Here is a 19,385-nt window from a genome sequence, read left to right as displayed (position 1 = left end):
TGCCTGGTCACACAGGAACCTCTACAGAAGATTGAGTCCCTGCAGCTCCCAAGGGACCATGGAGGAGTTTGGCTTATTAAGCAAGTTTTTATAAGCAGCGACTCTGAGGCAGGCACTAGAGGGTCCTGGTGTACAACAATGCACCAGATAGGGTCCCTGCTCTCAACACATGGGTGAAGAGACAGACAGTCAAATAAGTCACCACCCTACTGAGTAACAAGACATTTAATATGGAGGGAGCGGTTGGTTGAAAGATGGATTTAATTAATAATAGGGTGTTGTCTGGGTGATCAGAGAAGGTGATAGGTGAGGGAGACAGGAAGAGTGTTTTTTCCACCAGAAGAAACGGGATATGTAAATGATCTGGCGATGGGATTGTGGTATGTGTTAGCCAAACCAAGAACACATGCTGGTCAGCATGGACAGTGGAAGGCAGCCTGGGAAGGAACGGAAGGGTGGTCTCAGTGAGGTTCTCAGGGTTTTATGGAGCAGGTAAGGCAGGTTTGTAAAGAACACTGTAACTCATGTCAGTGAGCTTAGATTCAACCAAAGGAATGAGACTTTTAAAGAAGTGGGAGCGTCCAGGAGGTTTGTGTACCCTGGCACTCTTGCCCAGTGTGAGCACCCCAGCAGGACTTTATCTCTATTTCCTGGGGATGAAAAGCATCATCCTATGCAGAGCTATCAGGTCAAACACACAAGTCATCTGTGCATAACTTATAGCCAGGTGGAGACACTGCAAACATCCCTGCAACATCAGGTTGTGGGGTGCTGTGTGCAGAAGGCAAGGTCCCCCTCTATATATATGTCCCATCCTAGAGAGACTTCATGCTCAAAATCTTTGCTCACAGGGAACCATGACACATCAGTAAAACAGATGATTTTAAACTTACAATCAATACCAGGAGAAAGTACTTGAAGAAGAAAAACTTAGTCTTGATGCCCCAGGGAGCAAGTTACAAGATACTGCACTGAACTGCCAGGCACCTGCCCTTGAACTCTCTGTTGGCCTGTGCCCTCTAAGACTGGCTTGCTTTCAAATGTACTGGCCACTCCACCATTCACTCCAGGTCAAAAATCCCTTGATCCTTTGCCTGTCCAAACCCCAGCCTAAAACCTCAGATCATCACCGTCATGGTGGTTTCTCACTCCTAATAGAGGTGAGAAAGGAAACGGTCATGAGACCATTGGACGTCAGAGGTGGGAAAGAAATGTCATCCAATTTAGTAGGAGCTGAATGGGAGCAAAGTCTGTATATTACATGAAAAGGAGCTTCTAGAAAATTCCACCTGGCCACCTTATTTTGAGGTGCCACCTTCAAGGCAAAGTAGCCATATAATCACGATGATTGGCAGAATTTGCTAAGGCTAGACCATTACGTTGCCCATGTGCAAAACTTCCTGGGAGAAACCAGAAAAAAAGTCCTGTTTCCAACCCCCAGGTTTTGGCACTCCAAACTATCGGGGTTCTCTCTGTGACTCAGTTCCCCCTCAAGGCAGAAGTGGTTTCTTAAGAAAGCTCAGGTGTCCCCTCTCCAGCAAGTCTTCAAAGCAGGGCATAAAGCTGGGGGGAATAGATTTTTTTTTTATGGGAAAGCTTTTTCTAGTATGTGTAAACTACAGGACTAGCCAAAGTACCTAAATGCTCATAAATAAACTCAAAAAGTCATCAAGTATGTCCCCTCTTGAGCGGCTGAGGCCAGCATGTCTGCATAGTAATAGGAAAGTTATCTTTGAATTCAAAAGCTCAGGTCCTTCCCTGCTCTAGCACACAACATGGAAGTAAGGAAGAAGCTGCCCCAGAGTCTCAGGCTTTTTACCTCTGTCACCCATGTGTTACCAGTGACTGTGTGATAGGCCCCACATACAGGCACTTGGACACCTCAACATGATCACGCAGGCTCTGTTCAGATGGCCCACTTGCTTGTGGAAAAACAGATCTTCAGGGAAGGCTTACACCCCAGAGGGAGGCTCAGGAACCATTTAAATAGTGAATTTGGGAACCCAAGTACCCCAGAGTGAATACTCTGGAAGTGTGGTTTCCAGGGAGTGACTTCTTGATCACCCAGATTTTTCCTCCCCATAGAGATGTATGGTTAGGAAACACCCAGGTGAGGATCCCTCTTGCCCACAGTTAAACGTGGTACAACGGCTAGGAGCCAGAGGCAAATTCACTGTGACTTTTCAGCCACAGCCTGACCTAAACGTTGAAGAAAAACAGCTTTTCAGCCTAGAATTCCCTTCCCAAGGGCTAACTCCCCACAACCCCCTAAACCTCTCAGTCTTCCTAGGCCAGTCCCAAAAGAGGACTCTGAGGCATCTTCATTCCCTGATGTCCAAGGTCCTTCCAGTCAAAATCACATGCTCCCTCCCCGGTGTCCCCTGGAGTACAGGGCTATGTCTCTACCGTACCATCCATGGCTCCAGGTACCAACGCAGTGAAGGTCTCCACCATCCAACCTGGGCAGGAAGGGACTGGCGAAGTGGATGAAGTTAGGTCTCCCTGAGAGAGAGATCTGCTCTGAGCACCCCAAAGCCAAAGGTTAAGGTTGTGTAGGAAGGTGTGTGTTTTTTCTTGTCATTTACGCCTCTGATGATGGACTCACGTTGCCCGCTCTTCCCTTTCTCTTACACCTTTCCTACTAAAGGAGGAGTCCTTGCTTGGTAAGTGACGTAATCCGCAAAGACATGAGAGAATTTATTAGAAGCCACTCAGGATGCTTAGCTACCTCCTTCGAGGGAGAAGGACGCGCACAAATGCCTGTAGAGACTCTTTTGTTATTTTGTTTTGTTTTTGATTTGTTTTCAGCCAGACTATTTGACTTTACATTTATTTTTGTCCCCTCCCTCTCTTGACTTCTTTACTTGGAAATTGCTCAAACGTCAGTTTGCAACCTTGACTTTTTTTTTAAGAAAGGGAAAAAAGAAAAGAAAAAGAAAGAAACCAATTCTCATCTTTGTTTCTTTGGCCCACCTGACATTTGTTTAGGGTTTTATTCAGGCAACTTTTTCTTTAAAAAAATAAAAAAAGTTAGTTGAGGATTTGGGTTGAAATTTAAAATTTGCCTTTATCTCCTTTTGTGTTTTTAATTTTCAAGATATAATTTTTGAGGCCTGAAGCCCCTTTTCTTTTTATTCCCCTCCCCCATTCCTTTATTTTTATTATTGTTTGAAGCTAAGGGTGTCTACAGCCCTTCCCTTTCTATTGATTTGTCTCTTTTGTTTGAGTTCATTAGAGATTATGTTTTGTATAATTTCCTTTTACTTTTGTTTAATCTGAATCGCATGCCTTTTTCCCTGCATGATTCCTAAATCTTCCAGTTATTCTAGCAGGGGGTAAACAAAATACCTAGAGGTCTCCTATTTCTGTGGAATTCTATCAGGAATTTGTGCTTTTGTTTTTTGGCGTCTCTTCTCTCCCCTCTCTCTTTGCTTTCGTTACAGTGACTCATGATGGTTAACATTCTTGGTTACTTACGCACAGCCCGGAGCTCAGCAGTGTCCGACGGGTCTTTTTGCTTTCAGATCTCTGGGTCGGGGTCTGCTGCTGACCTCTTTAGCAAATCAACCAGCCCGCTCACCGCCTCCCGAGGACGCTCGCAGGAGTACGACTCAGGCAATGACACCTCCTCGCCGCCCTCCACGCAAACCAGTTCCGCCCGGTTGCGGGGCCAGGAGAAGGGGAGCCCCGGTGGATGTCTGAGCAAGAGAGGGGACCTCAACTGCGGTAATAGTTCCGATTCAGGGAACTCCTTCACCACTTCCTCCCCGCAAAACAAGGGGGCTGTTCTGGAGAACGTCTCTCCCACCTGCAGGAGCAGTGAGTCAAGGTTAGCATCTTTGGGGGTGGGAGGGTCCCCGCTTCAGCATCACTTTTTTACTGTCTCATCACAGGGCCCTACCCTTCCTAGGCATCTTCATTCGCAAAAGAAAGGACATTCCATTCAAATTTGCTTGATTAAACACACACACACACACACACACACACACACACACACACACTCGCTTCAGGTACAGCAGGACCCAGGGGTCCAAAGTGTGCTCCTGCGTCTTTATCTTTTGACTTGGACCTCAGCTCTGTTCCCGCGCTTTGTTGGCTTCATTCTCAAGCAGGCCCTCCCAGAGGTTTGCAAAGATGCTCAGCACCTGTGTCTCCAATCAGTCAACGGACTAACACCTCGGCCCTGCCCCCAGCAGAAAAATGCCTCTGCCCCACCCCCACAGAAATCTTAGCAAAATTATCAAAACAAGTACTTATTGGCTGTGCTTGGCCCCAGCTTGGGTCATTTGTCCCCTCAGAACAGTCTCTCTGGCCCAGCAGGTGCTGAGTTACAGGTTAGGGCCAGGTGTCTCTGCAGGAAAAGCTGAGTGTTGATATCAGGAGGGAAGGATAGATGGCAGGGAGCTAAGAATAGATGCCAACTTACCAAGAGTCTCAGGGAACGCCTCACATGAATTTCATTTAAGTCCCTCTTGGTTACATGCCATAGTGCTAACCAAACTAAACTGAAAACATATTCACACCAAAAAAAAAAAACTGCTTATATATGATTATAGGAGTTCATAATTTCTAGAATTTGGATGCAACCAAGTCTTTTAGGTGAATAAACTGTGGTATATCCAGGCTCTAGATTATTATTTGTCTAATAATAATAATAATAATGTCCTATCACTTTATGCAAAGGACACACAGAGTTTCAGCTACGTGAATTTATAACACATGATATATTCATGATGGATAAATGCCAGTACTCATCCAAAGCCATTGGACATGTAACACCAAGAGCAAGCCTGACAGATCTATGGGCTTGGGTGATGGCATGAGGTGCTGTCTCCTCGGTCCTAACACATGGACCACTTTGGTGAAGGATGTTGGTTGTGGGAGATGAGGTCCTGGAGGCCAGGAGACCCAAGACTGATGCTCAGTTGTGCCCGTAAATTAAAAGGGCTTTAAAATAAAATGTATCCATGGAAACACATAGCTATCACCGTAGAGTTGAGGGATGGGTCTTTTCGTTTGGCGCTGTGCTCGTTACCCGTAATTTTTCCTTCTGAACATACATCTACACATCTGTTTATAGGCCGATGACAATGCCACCATTTCGTCACCAACTGCTCTGTCACTCAAGTGATCACAGCAAACAGCAGCTGGGGAGACAGTTCGGTGCTTAACATGTTTGCCAAGCAAGCAGTGTAAATGTCAGGGGGGGCGTGACGGCCTGCCTGTAATTCTGCCCTCTGGAGGCAGAGTCAAGGGATCCCCCAGCAAGCTCCTTAGCAAGAAGAGGCTTATCAGGAAGCTCTGGATTTAACTGAGAGACCCTGCCGCAAAGAAGAGCAGGGAGAGTCGGGAGGAAGACTTTGGGCATCAGCTTGCACCTCCCCACATACACCCACATCCAGACACACATGCACACAGAATACATGCACAAACATAAAAAAGAATCTGGAAAAAAAATAAATCACATCCTAACGCTAACCACTAGACACACTTTCATAAGAGTAGCGTTTTAAATTTCCTGGCCACCAGCCATTTCGTTACCTCTCCCTCACCTTCTTGCCAGACACACCCTGTGGCAGCTCTCAGCTTGATGCTAGGAGTGAGGAAATGGCTAGGCCCCCTTTCCTGAGTTTATAATTCACTGGGAACAAGGTTGGGGGAAGTTGGCTAGCACACTCCATCCAGAAAAACACGGGGCTTTCCCCCTGCTGGGGATTCAAGCACACCTCTGTTCTATGTGGCTAAAATTGCCCATGATAGCCACACACAGATTCTTCAAGGACAGAGCGCCCCTTATCTCTAGCACAAGACCTACTCAGGCTGGACAAACATGTAGCCCAGTCTCTGGGTGGCCTGCTCTGGGACATCCCTGCCCTCAACTCATGCCCATTCTTGCTGGGAGCCAGTGCAAATGTCAGCCTCTCCAAGAGCAGACAGTGAAGTTCCCGCATGGGAGAAGAAGGCCACCACATATCTACTGACACACTAAAGTGTTGTGATTAGGGAGGATCAAGAGAAAAGGCAGCAATAATAATAACGATGATAAGTATTAGTACTAATTAATTAAAAAGCCATTAGTCTCTACTGAGCCAGATAGTACACCGCAAAAAAATGCTTCCCACGACTAGCTTTCCTCCGCTCCTATTAGTGTCTTTTTGCAATAGGCACTGTTCTAACCTTTCTGTAAGCTGATGGGAAACAGAGTCAGACTCAGACAAATGAAGCTAATAAGCAGCAACAGCAGCACTGCAGTCCAGACCTCTCTCTAAAACAAGACCCCTGCTCCAAGAGATATATAGCTGCTACTTGCTTCATTTGATATACATAGACAGCCAAATTAAATAATTTAGAGCCAGTCTTTCACTTTGGAATGTAAATGATAGTAAAATCATGGGTATTTATGTCCTGCCAGCTATGGACAAAGGGCTCAATAAATATGGCCCAAGAGAAGAGATATGAGCTGGAAGTTAAGGGCGCCACAGACACAGAGGGTAAGGAGTTGGAGAGGTGACAGGAATTGTGTGTGGGGGTATGTGTGTGCATGTGTGTGTGCGTGCGCATGTGTGCGTCTAAACAAATCCAAATGACCTTGAGCAAGTCGCTAATCCTTCCGAGCCCCCTCCATACTTCGGTCGTAACAGTAGAGCCAGACACATGTTATTGAGAAGAGCAAATGAGATGATGCTGTGGAGAGCCCAAGACACAGGCGGGATGACTTAAAATGCCACGTGACAAGCTTTGTGTGGAGGATATAGAGTCCAGGGGTCAGACGTCCTTTCCCCAATGAGCTCAGTATCCAGGGAGGAAGACACATGGTCATAAGACCAAATGAGTCATGTAGGGATGGGGGGCGGGGGGAGCTAGGCAGCGGGGCCGTGTAACACACAGGAAACCCTCAACCCAGAATGGGGGGGTCGAGAGACTGCTCTAAAGGTTTTTCAAAGAAGATGGAGTCAAGCTGAGCCAGAACCATGTGTAGAGCAATGGCTAGAGGACAAGATGAGAGAAGGCAAGTTCAGATGTCAACATGTTCTAAGGTCAGAAGACAAAGGACAGAATAGGACATTTTGTTTCGGAGGAGACAGCCTGTTAGGGTTAGGGTCAAGAGCCAGGACCATAGAGGTGAGCAAAAGCCACATCATCACGAATCTTTCAAATGTATCAATGTGACTTGAAGTTGACTCTTGGCCTAATGAATGAGCATGTGTCACGAGAACCTCTGAAGGAGTTCAGAATGTCCCTAGACAAGAGAGGATGTACAACCAAGACCCCCCTACCCTTTGTCTGATTATGAATAAGCCTCCGCCCAACTAATTTGGAGTATCTCAGTCTCTCCATCTGCAAAGTGGGCTACATCAAGGTTGCCCAAACTTAAGCTAACCACAAGTCACCTTCTTGATTCTTTTAAGCTATGTTCTCGTTGGTTTGCTTATTGCGATCACATCACTATTTCTGTGTGGAAATGTATATCCCTTGCTGAAACAAATAGAAAACACCTGTGAGAATATGGTTAAGACAGTGTATCCAACGCTGGTCAGTTATAGTTCCCTGCTCAAGGCTCTGTCCCTAGGGCTTATTCCTTTATCTTGGGGAGATTACAAAGTGTTATAGATGTGTTAACAGCCCACTAGCACCCAGCCAGGGCTTTCTCATTCATTCAATCAGAAGGACTGGACAAGGACAAGCAAAGGAGAAGGAGGACTCTCTCACCACGTGATGTTATTTAGCCTCCTGAAATGCTTTGTAGTGGACCCTGTATGTGTCCCCTCCCTAGGGGATGCTGAATTGGATTAAATATCCTTCTACTTGTGAGGTCTTTTCTATCTCAGCCTTTCTAAATTCTGTCACCTGGCAGTGCTTCCCAGAAAATGGGGAGGTGGAAATAGAAACTGAGGATATTCTCTCTGAGTCAAAGGTGGTAGAGGGAGCCTCAGGTCCAGGTACCCCCAGAGCAAGGGCAGCTGGGTACTGACAGATGTTCTCTATCCTGCAGAGGATTTCAGTCTCCGTGTCTACAGTGTGCTGAGGTGAAGAAGTCTAATTTGGTCCCATCCACAGCCCGGAGTTCCCCCATCAAAGAGTGCTCCCGTAGCTCCTCCTACACCAGCACTCGATCTTCCAGCCCCTCTTCCCAGTCCCCAAACCACAGAGCCTCCCCCAGGTACACCCGGAGCCGATCCACCTCTTCTGAAAAAAGGTGAGTACATCTTTGATGTTTCATCTGCTGTATGTCCCTCTTTGGCAGGGAGTTTTGGTAACTAGAGATGCCCATTTCCCTTATGGGGAAGAGGAGTAAGGCTTGACTTTGAATAACCTGCTCCAGCAGTACTCCTGACAGCCTTGGGAGGACAGTCAACATCTCTGAGCTCCTGTTTGCTTGTGTGAAAGATAATAAGAAGGCATGACTCAGTGGCCCAATGGCTCGTTCCTGGGGTGAAGGCACTTAGAACACGAGGAACATTCATTGTTATTGTTTTTGTTGGCATGGGGCTGAGATGAGTATCAATTAACTTCTACATAAAAAAGTAACCAACGTCATCCTTCACATAAAATGTATTTACTTAGTTGCTATAACTCTGTGTATTAGCAATATATGCTGGCTTCAGCAGGTTGGTTCTCCTCAGCCCCTTCATGTGTTTTTGACCAGATAGTGAGTTGGCTGGGGGCTGGGGATGGAAATTCATCCAGTGATTAGTCGTCTCTGTTCTGTGTTGTCTCTCTGCTTATACACATGGTAATGACAAGAGAGAGAGAGAGAGAACACTAATGTTCAAGGTTTCTTACTTCTCAGCTTGAATTCCATTCCATCTCCTCTGCTGTTCTATGAGCCCTAGTAAGTCACAAGACCCAGTCTGAAGATTATCCCTTAGTGGGAGGAGTTACAGAGTTTGCATTTCAGGGGTTATGCAAGATATAGAAGGAAGAATTGCAGCTGTTTATATTCTGCCCCCCAACTTTGATAGCCATTGGTATTGTTTGGTTACCTTGGATGGAATAGCTCCGTCTTTGAACATACAGACCTGAGATCTCAGGAACTGGGATAGCCCATCTAATCCAACCCTCATGGCCTTCTTGAGCCCAGCTTCCCTCTTCAAACAAAAATTTCCAACAGCAAGTCGGTTGTTCCTCTCACACAACCATAGAATCAAAATTCAGTTGCTTCCTTGGCTGGTAATCTCAAAACCAGCGTTTGCCTTATTTTTTTTTCCTATATGATTTCTGAATGCAAATGCAAAGAGCAAACTGGCAAGACACATTTCTGGGGGAGAGGGGCACAACTGCACTCAATAGGAATGAGGTATTCTTTCTCCTATGAGGTTCTCTAAGAGCAGGGTCATCTGTAGTGAGAGATGGGGAGTAAGCATGGACAACAGGGCTAGTAATTCAGATGCATCACAAAGAATTGTCCTTGCTCTCTTGACAACAGGAGACATGGTCTATGATCACCAATGGCTGCCTGTAGTCAAGCCCTTGGATAAGTACCAGACTCTATAATGGCATTGCCCATCTTCTTGGTAACTAAGCACCAATGTACACTATGATGGAATATTTTCAATATGAGGTGTTGTAGCAAAATCAGTGTGAGCTCTGCTCCCCTGTTTCCTGGAGAGCTCAGTTCCTGCCACATAGCTTAGGACAGATGCTCAGCCCCTGTTGTTTTGTTTTGTTTCCTTTCTTATTGAATGGAGAATGCTTGCACCCTCACTCAGCAGAAGCAAGCCACTGTTTTAGAACATGTATGAGTTACTAACATCACTACTTTCATACTTGTGGACCATTTTTAAGTAAATAGGAATTGCTTCCACACATGGACTACAATTCTGTGATGGTAGATCTGATCACAAGAAGGCTACTCGGTAGTAGGCAAGTAGCATATAGAGCATGGACACCTTGCACAAAGAAGTCATCCACTTCCCAGGCAGGGTGGCACAGGACAGCAATGCTGACCATGCTGCTCAGAATAGTTTGAAATATAAAAATTGTGAATTACTTGTTTATAGAATTTTTCACTTGCTGATTTTTTTTCAATCTATTCATGAAGTCATAGAAAAGCAAAACCATGGGTAAGGGGTAGAGGGACTATAATCTGTAGAAGTAAAAAGCACTTTGTAGCCAGACACTCCTGGGTTCAAATGTCCACTAGCCGTGTGACCCTGATCAAGTTACATCACCTTTCTGTATCTTTGTTTTTCCATCCACAATATGAGATTAATAACAGTTCCTAACCCTAGGATGAGGGAAACAAATGCATTTTTTAGTTCAACGCGTGTCTCTTAATAAAATGTATAATAGTCATGGTTACTGTTTCGGCTGTACTGCCTAATTTGCACTTGGAATATATACCAATATTCGAAGTGATTTACTCTAATTTGGATTCACAGCCAACTTTGTAGGATTGGTACTACTACCCCATTTTGCAGACGAGAAAACAGAACGTGCCCAAGACCACACAGATAAAAAGTGGCCAGAACGATAAGCATTCAAAAATAACAGGAAGTCCATATTATTATTAATTACTCATAAAGGAGAGGATTTCATTCTCTGGTTACAACGGGCCCTTAACTAGTCTCCCTCAAAGAAAAAGAGCGCCACCTAGGGGCCAGGTACATAGAGTCATAACTGTCTACACAACCCTAACACAGATCTTCAGGCGCTCTTCCCTCTTCCCCAGGTCCTACTCTCGCTCTCCCAGCTATTCTTCCAAGTCTGGCAAGAGGAGCCCGCCTAGCAGAAGCTCTAGGTCTCGTCGCAGTCCCAGCTATTCCCGCTACAGCCCTAGCAGGTACTGTCCTTCCCCCAACCACCAGGATGGGCCCTGCCTCCTGGGCCACATCCCTTGCAGAACTGTAGCAATCTTCGAAGCCCTGCCCAATCCTTAGCCCCGGAGAGGTTGGGACGGGAATTCATGCAATCCTTTCTGTCCACTCAAGAGTGGCAACAAGGACCCCCATACACCCTTTCACGCCCAGGTGCTCCATCTTCTTGTACACTTGTTCTTCCTCTTGTCCCTGCATTCACAACCCCAATTCTTGCCCACTCACTCTAGGGCCTTCTGCTATTTTCCTTCTCACCCACCAACGCAGAGGTTACCATTCTTGCTAATGCCCAGCTTGCCCCACGATGTTCTCCTAATGAGATTCTATCCAAAGTGGGTCAGATTCCCTGTCTTCTTTGGGAGCCTTGGCAAAGGGCAGTCTCAGTGGGGTGGCGGAGACAGTTAAGAGTATCACACAGCAAGCACCTGCAGAAAAACCTGCCTAGCCCTAGTTACCAAGCAACCTCCCACCCCTGCTGCTGCAGGGATTCCAAGTACGGTGAGAAGGAATTGCAGCCCCGAGAACGTGCACGCAGGAGGCGACGGTCCTACTCACCCATGAGGAAGCGCCGGAGAGACTCCCCAAGCCACCTGGAGGCGCGAAGGATAACCAGGTGAGACCCCCAAAGCAATCCGCGTGCTTCTGAACTTCTCCACATCGCCACATCTTCCTATGCGGACCTCGGGGCTGAAACTGGGACTAAAGGATTGTGAGGGCTCTGGGATGCCCCTTCCAACCCTTAAAATGATGTGGTTTTTGTTTTGTTTAGTTTTTTGTTTGTTTTAACAAAAACTACCCTAGTATGGAATCTTATCAACTTCTCAATTTGCTAGGTTGCGGTCAGGAAGGGACTCAGGGAAAGACAATGGACCAATCTGAGGAGTAGCGTGCAGCCTTGGGGGTGTCCTGGAGGCTAGGAAACCAGCTAGTGCTGGTAAGCTAAGAAAAGAGGGTTCTAAAAAAGGGGGGCCCAGACCACCATAGGGCAGGGTGGTCTGGTGGTGAAGTCCCTCTTCTACGGAAGTAGTCCTGCAGCCTAGCCCACTTTGATGTCAGGTTACAATTAAACTGTTTGTGGTTATCTAAACCAACTTCAGATAGAACAAACGATCTTACTGGGATTGCCAAGGGCTTCAGTGAAACCATTGGTGAATGAAGAAGACCTGTTTCCCCAGGGAACCTGGAGTCTTTTCCCCTCTTCTGGACTGTTTTCTCACCCACAAGACAGGGCATAACTCCCAGGAGTGTCATGCGGAGGAGATGAAAGGGGATGAAAAGATGTGACCTCACCTTGTAAATTTAAACACGGGACACACTGTGTTTTATCATTATTGGCTGAATAGTCAGACTGGGTAGAGGGTGTGACCTGTGGCAGCTAAGGTATCTGAGGAGAAAAGCTGATGGGAGAGAGGGCTAAGGCTGTGAGAGAAACTGAATTTCTCAGGTCGCAAAAGCTGGGGAAATGGCCGAATGTGCCCTGCCCCCGAGAAAAAAAAAACTAGGTTGTCTTTCCAGACATCCCGCTCATTCAAGAGACCCACATGGGAAGGAATTCTGGAAGTCAATTATATCCCTCCTGCAGAGGATCAGGAGGCAAGACAAGAACAGGAGACTCCAGGGTGATGGATGGGGTTGCCTGGTCACGTGGTCCACAGTGCTCTCTCCCCAGCATCTGAGCATCCACAGTCATGGATGTGTTTCATTTCCTTAAAATTCAATATGCCCTTTCCCACAGTCCCCCTCCCCATAGGCACACTCCATACACTTATTTCAAAAAAAGAAACGATGTACTACAATAAATGGAAAATCCAGCCATTCCCTCCTAGAAATAGAACCTACTAGAAATAGGGGTTTCTAGTAAAAGTAAAAATAGAAAAATAAAACTTCAATTAAAGTGTTGATGCAAATACTGTGTGCTGCCAGCTGGTAACTCTGAGCCCAGGAATGATTGGTTGGTTTTTTTTTTAAAGTGACATTATCGCTTTTTCAGGATAGAACAGTACTAAGCCAGGCTTTTTCTTTGGTCTCGGAATTATGAGAGGAGAAGAAATGGAGGAATTTGTTGTGGTTTTGTTGGGGTTTGGAGTTTTTCTAATTTTTTTTTTTTGTCCCTAAGAAACTGGGGGGATGGGAGGACGTTGCTTTTTCTGGAGCACTGGTGCTCCCTGAGAGCTGAGCCCTCACCACATCCTATCTCTGATCTCTACAGTGCCCGCAAACGCCCCATCCCTTACTACCGACCCAGCCCCTCCTCATCCAGCAGCCTCAGCAGCACCTCCTCCTGGTACAGCAGCAGCAGCAGCCGCTCTGCCAGCCGCAGTTACTCCCGGAGCCGGAGTCCCAGCCGGAGCCGCAGCAGGAGCCAGACCAGGAGCAGGACACGGACCAGCCGCAGCTCCAGCTCTCGCAGCCTCAGCCTGGGCTCCCGGAGCCGCAGTCGGAGTCGGAGCCTGAGCTACAGCTCAGCAGAAAGCTATGCCAGCACGAGGCGCTAAGCAAGGGCCCTCCTTTGAGCCAGCTGCCCACCGGGACGACCCCTCTGTACTCTGCCTGTGTCCTTACTACCTGCTCTTCATGCCAGCTCCCTGGTGACAGATACGAAGGCTTTCTGGCTCATGTCTTCTGTGCGTTCCTGGGAAGGTGGGACGGGATACAGGGACTCTTGTTCCTTTGCCAAGTTGCTAGTAGCCTCTACCAGCATCATCCTGAGGGTCAGCTGGGCCGACGGAGAAGGCCACCTGTGGAAAGCTACCATCCATGACTCAAAAGTTTAAGCTTGGCCAAGACACGCGGTGACATGTTCCACCCATCCACTGCTCACAGGCTGTATACTGGAGGCCAGGGTCGATCCATCCCTCACCCCGACCTCCTTCTCCCCTCCTTCAGTCTCATGGCTGCACAGTTTGGATCCCAGTGTTGGAAAGAGAGGAGACCAAGGGTGAAGTCCAAGAAAATAGCTCAGGGCTTTTCTCCTCCCAACATGGGCAAAGGCTGGGAGCTCCTGAGTCCTTCAGGGAGAAAGCGGACATCAGCAGGGAAGGTAGATGTGGGTTAAGATTGGACATGGCATCTGTAGTTATTCCAAGCAGCAAAGAGTAAGGTAATTTGCCCCCTAGTATGTCAGCCTGGTCAGGGAAGGGACTGCAGCGGGTTCCAGCTTTGTGGAGACCATTACATAGGGCCCTGTGACCCCATAACGATAAGAAGATGATGGAACAGTCAGCATACCTTGGGCCACAGCCCTATTCCCCAAATTCACCTCCTCCCCAGTAGCTGGCACCAACGTGATTCCACGGGACCATCTGCTGAGCCTTCCCGCTGCTGTGGCTAGCAGCCAGCCTCCAGCGCCAGCCAGTCTGCCCTTGCCCTCCAGTTGGCGCCTGACAGCCCCCTCCACATTGCCCAGACGGCCACACCCTGGATTCTACCCAGGGCAGGCTGACACCTACCATCTCACATGGAGACCATTCTCTTTGCCTCTCAGGAATTTTCTCAAGACGGGGACACTGCATGTAGCTCAATATTGTGGGGAAAGACGGAAATCCAGAGAACCTGTTGATAGAGGGACTTGAGGGGTCCCTGGCTCGGGGCTCCTGCTGGCTTCTGAGTTTGCTGTCAGCTTAGGAAAGTTGAGTGGTTGCTGCTGCCCTCGCTCTGCCTTCCTCCTCCCTAGGGCAAGGGCAAGCTGCCCTCTGACACACAAACACCATCAGCTGCTTTGTCTGCAGGAGACATTGGGAACAGGCAGGCCAGGGAGATGGTCCTTAAAATAAACCCCCGGGCATCCCCCTCACCAGCTGCCTGGCTTTCCAGAGTCTAGGAGGTGTTAAGTTTGTGGTGGCAACAGCTGAGGGCCAGGGCACATGGAGAAAGAGGTTCTCCCCCCAACTTCGGACACTGGAACACGATGGCTGCCACGACCCAGCATTGTTCATCCCGCTTGCTCCAAGGAAAACATCTGGGGGGAGGGGTCCCATCTTAAAAGCAATGATCGATCCATGCCAATCTTTCCCAACCTATCAGCCTAGGGGTCCAGCGAGCGCCAGGGAAGTTCGTTATCTGGTAGGCAAGGAGGAGCACCTGTGGCCATACTGGCCTTCCTACCATGGCTTCCAGCCCAGACCAAAACTCCACCCACCAAGACTCAAGGATGCCTAAGCTGACGCCACAGAAGGCCGGATAGCAGGTGCCTGGCACAGGAGTCGGTGCCCCCGGAGGGCATGTACAGCAACTGTAAATAACCCTCATCCCTGCCAGGTTGCCAACCCCGAAGATGAGGCTTCCAGGAGCCACCGAACCTCCTCAGCAGGACAGCTTGTGAAGGCATGAGAGCCTCTCTCGAAGACACAGACTATCTTCATTCAAACCCCTCTAGGGGACCATTTTGCCCAGGGCTCCTAGCAAGCTTTATATTTATTTATTTATTTATATTTATTTATTATTTATGTGTTGAGCTCTTCTTTCTCACCATTAGCAGTATTTATTTATTTATTTATTCAGAGAGATTGTGTGTCAAGATATGTGATCATGTGTATGTGTTTGGTGGGATGGTCTTCTAAATTATTTGTGCTTTAAAAAAAAAATATATCCTGTGGCTATGGCTGCAGTTGGAGAGGTCAGAGGAATCTTGGTCTTTCCCATGAATGTTTTAAGCCCTGAACATTCTGGAACTGACCGGGAAATATACGAGTCCCAAGGTTCATTATTCAGCTTGCTGCCAGTGAGGTGCAGGTCTGTGCCTCGGCTCTTCAGACGCATGCTGCACCACTCCTGTATCTGAAGGATGAGGTCAGCCACAGAGTCCATGAGCCTAAATCCAAGGCCGGGGCCTGACGTTAGAATGTAGCTACGCAAACGTGAAAGAGTCAGGAAATCTTTGGCTAACTGCTTAGAGTCAGAATGCCGTGTCTCGGCCAGTCTTCAGAGACATCAGTGGCACGCATCAGAGAGCCCTTACCTCGTGGTTGGGAAACCCTGTGGTAAGAAGGGTTCAATACTAACTAGCATGGCTCTTGGAGACAAGGTGTCAATTTGACGAGGTTTGATTGATGCTCACAGTGGGAGAGAAAGGCAGGACAAACCCAGGGAAGACATGGTGATCTTCCTGATATCAGCGAAAGGCACCTGCTTCTCCTCCTGCTATCTAATTCCCCTCCCCCAGCTTTGGAGGTTGGAAAACGTGCCTGTATCGTCTGCAGTAGACAAACACTGTCTTGTGAAGAGGGCAGGGGCCATCCTGGGTGACACCCAAACACCCAAAGCAAATGCCCTTTTCCTGTGTTCCATTTGGGGTGGCACAAAACAACTTCCAAAATTAGACAATAAAGTACAGATGGAGGGGACAGCCAGACGTCCCCAGAAAGGTCATTTCTAAGCTTATTCTGGGAGCTAGGTCCTGAAGACCTTTATCAATTCTTCCTTCCTAACCAACTGGCAGTGATTCTGGCTGCAGGCTACAGCGAGCTCTTGCCCTTTCTGTGGTCATTCTCCATGGACTTTCAAGGTCAGCTTGCCTGGCCCAGTTGTGGATTTAGTAAAACTTTCGCTATATCCCCGACTCTTTAATATGGCTGTCATATTCTAACCCAAGCAAGGTGTCATTCTTCCCTTGGAAACAATTGTCAGAAGCTGGTTTAGATACCTGTAAGGTTAGGTGCACTGCGCTCCTCCTCCTTTTCCTCCTTCTCCTCCTCCTCTTCCTCCTCTTCCTTCTCCTCCATCTGTCTTGCCCATTCCTTTTCTCCCCTATACTGCTTTGCTTTCCCAGCAAACATGGATCTCCTTCCAGGACACTGCTAACCTTGGCTAACTAGAACCATGGAACCCTGGTCTATCTATCCACCTTACCCTCTTTACTTTCCATTTCTGGGGAATAACTCCACTTGGAAGCAATCCATAGTCGTGTTTGTACAGTGGATTGTCACACTGTGTTGTGGAGACTGCTCACAGTGAAGGTGTAATTCACCCACCAACATCCAAAATGGGTGAGAGTGTAGGCTGAGGTTAAGCAACATGCTGCCAAAGCACCTTGACCTTCCCGCTGTGGCCGTGCTCCTCGTGAGTGCAATAGGGCTAATTATCACCTTACTGCAGACCAGGGTTCCCACTTAGTGAGGTGGGGTAGTTGGCCTGAGGCCCAAGGGAGCCAACAAATACAATGAGTTCCACTGAGACTCGAGAAGGAAAGGGGTTTGAAGTGCTATAAGGAGATTCCTAGGAATAGCTAAAAATAGCACCCGAATCCCTGCTGGGTGGCTAGAAAGTTGACTAACCCCATCCATGTTCACCAAAGTTGGACTTCATTCCAGGCTCTCTTTGAGACCTCCTTGGAAGGCGACTCAGCTTTTCTGGAGCAGAATAAAATGGAGATAGATGTTGGGAAGGAGTTTGGGTCTCAGCCTCAGAGAGCCCCTATTCTTACATTTCTCAGCCCCGTTCTCTTTCCCAGAAGGGTTTGCTTAAAGAAGAACAAGTGTGGGGTGCTTCCAAAGGTGGAAAAAGCAATGAGCTATGTCTTTCTCAAGGTCAGCTTCCAACTTTTCTGCCATATTTCTTCTTCTTTGGTGCTGGGGGTGGAACCCAAGTGCTCCTGCACGCTCATCAAGTGCTCCTGCACACTCATCAAGTGCTCCCGCACGCTCATCAAGTGCTCCCGCACGCTCATCAAATGCTCGTGCACACTTGTCGAGTGCTCGTGCACACTTGTCAAGTATTCTAGCAAATGGGTCACACCCTCAGCCCTGTGCTAGGTTCCCTTTGCCCCTTCTCTTCTGTGTGTATCCCAAATGGTCTCATGGGCATGTATCTGTCACTTTGGTTTCCTTTCTGATGGGGAGAAAATTTGATTTGATATTAAAATGGCACATGCCCCCCTCCTCCGCTAGCCAGCCCACCAGAGGCTTGGGCCAGACACAATGTCACTGCACAACACTTTAAAGAACTCTATCCCTTCTCCGTTCTGCACTGATGAGCCAATGGCATTGACACCATGATCACCAACCCTCTGCAACTTCTTTTTCTGTTTGTGTATTTGGGTTTTGTTGTTCCTCCCTGTTTTCATTTTGTGAGTTGATTTTTGGCTTTATTCCTTTCTTGTTTGGTGGTTGTCATTTTGCATTGTAAATACCATGATGTGAGGCTATCCTTGGAACATGACTTATTTAATAATTTATTATTTCCTATTTATTGAGTGGTATTGGGAAGGGAGGGGAGCCAGCCCTCCCCTTGGATTGCTACTGGAAACCATCTATCTCTCAGCTCTGGGTGCTGCTGTCTGTTGTGGGGGAATTATCACCCAGGCAATGAATGCTGGAGTCACCAGAGAATTGGAACCGGCAGAAACAGAGGCCCCCATCATACAAATTAAGCCCAAATGGAGCTAAAACGCTGGTTATCTCCAGAAAACCTCATTTAGATGGAAATTAATTGAAGAACTCAAATGCCTGTACACGAACCAACTTCTATTAAAAAGTCACAACTGAAAAAAATTCAGAGAGAATCTTTTTTTTTTTCCAGCCACGTAATATTATGTCTCCTTTATTAACAGGCTGAGCCAGAGAGAAAGCAATGGTACACCTTTGTGGTTTTCTTTCCTTTGGGGGTAGAAGCAGTGGGTCTTGGGCCTCAGTGGGCTGTGCAACAGGACTTGGCCAGGGCCAGGATGTTCTGGGGAGGACAAATGGGAGAACGCTGCTCTGGTGCTCTGAACTCCATTTTGATGGGTACTGGGGCTGTATCTTTTGCTGGAAGGATATCAACCAAGGAAGGAAGAAGAATGATGGTGGGCTTGATGCAAGGGTTGGAATAGCTGAGATGTGGGACACATCAAGGGATCCTGAGATGAACTCAAACTCTCCAAGTCCAGTGTCCCTGGAGTCCTGATGGGGAAAACAAGCTGTCTTAGCCATGTCCTGAATCTAACTGTTGTCCATTGCCAAGTCATGTCTTATAGGATTATTCTGTTAAGCTGGTGACAAAGGTCGTATTGTTAGTTTTCAGATAAAGCTGAGGCCCGTGGAAGGGAACTGTTACTCCCAACTCCTAGAAATGGTGTCTGCCTGACTCTGTGTCCCTTTCTTCCTCAGTGGATCCTTTCCAAGGGTCCTAAATTATGAGGACTCTACACTGTGCCTTTCTCCCCAGGTGAAGTTATTTCCTCAAGTGGTCACTGGCGAAGGGCCTAGCTGATTCTGCCACACTGGCTCAAAGGAGTTGGCGCATCTCAGGGCATCTCTACACTGGGGGCTGGGATTCCCATCTGAAAAATCCCAAAGCAGAGGATCACCAAGTAGCCCAGCTCAACCTGACCATCTAACATCTGCACAGAATGTCTGCATTAGAGAGAGAGAAGCTGCTGTGTCCTTTCCCCAGGATTACAAAGGGCCACAGCCTACCCAGGGTTTCCAGGGTTTCAGTCTGCAGGATTCACATCTATGTTCTCGTTAAAGGTTCATGGTATCATGTTCTCATATGTGACCTTGTATCTTCTGTGAGAAGGAAGATGGAGTGTTAAGAAGTTCTCATGGCCCAGCTGCTGTGACACACACACACACACTCACACACACACAC

The 19,385-nt window shown here is 47.6% G+C and overlaps 1 protein-coding gene across 1 annotated transcript in view; it reads left to right on the top strand.

Moving 5' to 3' along the window:
- The window catches only part of Srrm4 (serine/arginine repetitive matrix 4), a 159,729-nt gene extending 141,443 nt beyond the window's left edge, over window positions 1-18,286 (top strand). The window contains exons 9-13 of the mRNA XM_041648761.1: window positions 3,525-3,829; window positions 7,994-8,197; window positions 10,673-10,783; window positions 11,302-11,430; window positions 13,027-18,286. Coding sequence (XP_041504695.1) covers window positions 3,525-3,829; window positions 7,994-8,197; window positions 10,673-10,783; window positions 11,302-11,430; window positions 13,027-13,312 — 1,035 coding nt within the window. The 3' untranslated portion in view covers window positions 13,313-18,286. The remainder of the gene's footprint in view (window positions 1-3,524; window positions 3,830-7,993; window positions 8,198-10,672; window positions 10,784-11,301; window positions 11,431-13,026) is intronic.
- Window positions 18,287-19,385: the final 1,099 nt, after the last annotated feature.

The sequence above is a fragment of the Microtus oregoni genome, unplaced genomic scaffold (assembly GCF_018167655.1).
Source record: "Microtus oregoni isolate MIOR12 unplaced genomic scaffold, Mior012 000003F_ref0000135, whole genome shotgun sequence".
NCBI lineage: Eukaryota > Metazoa > Chordata > Mammalia > Rodentia > Cricetidae > Microtus > Microtus oregoni.
The sequence above is the reverse complement of the archived record's forward strand: the minus strand, read 5'-3'. Positions and strand labels throughout refer to the sequence as shown.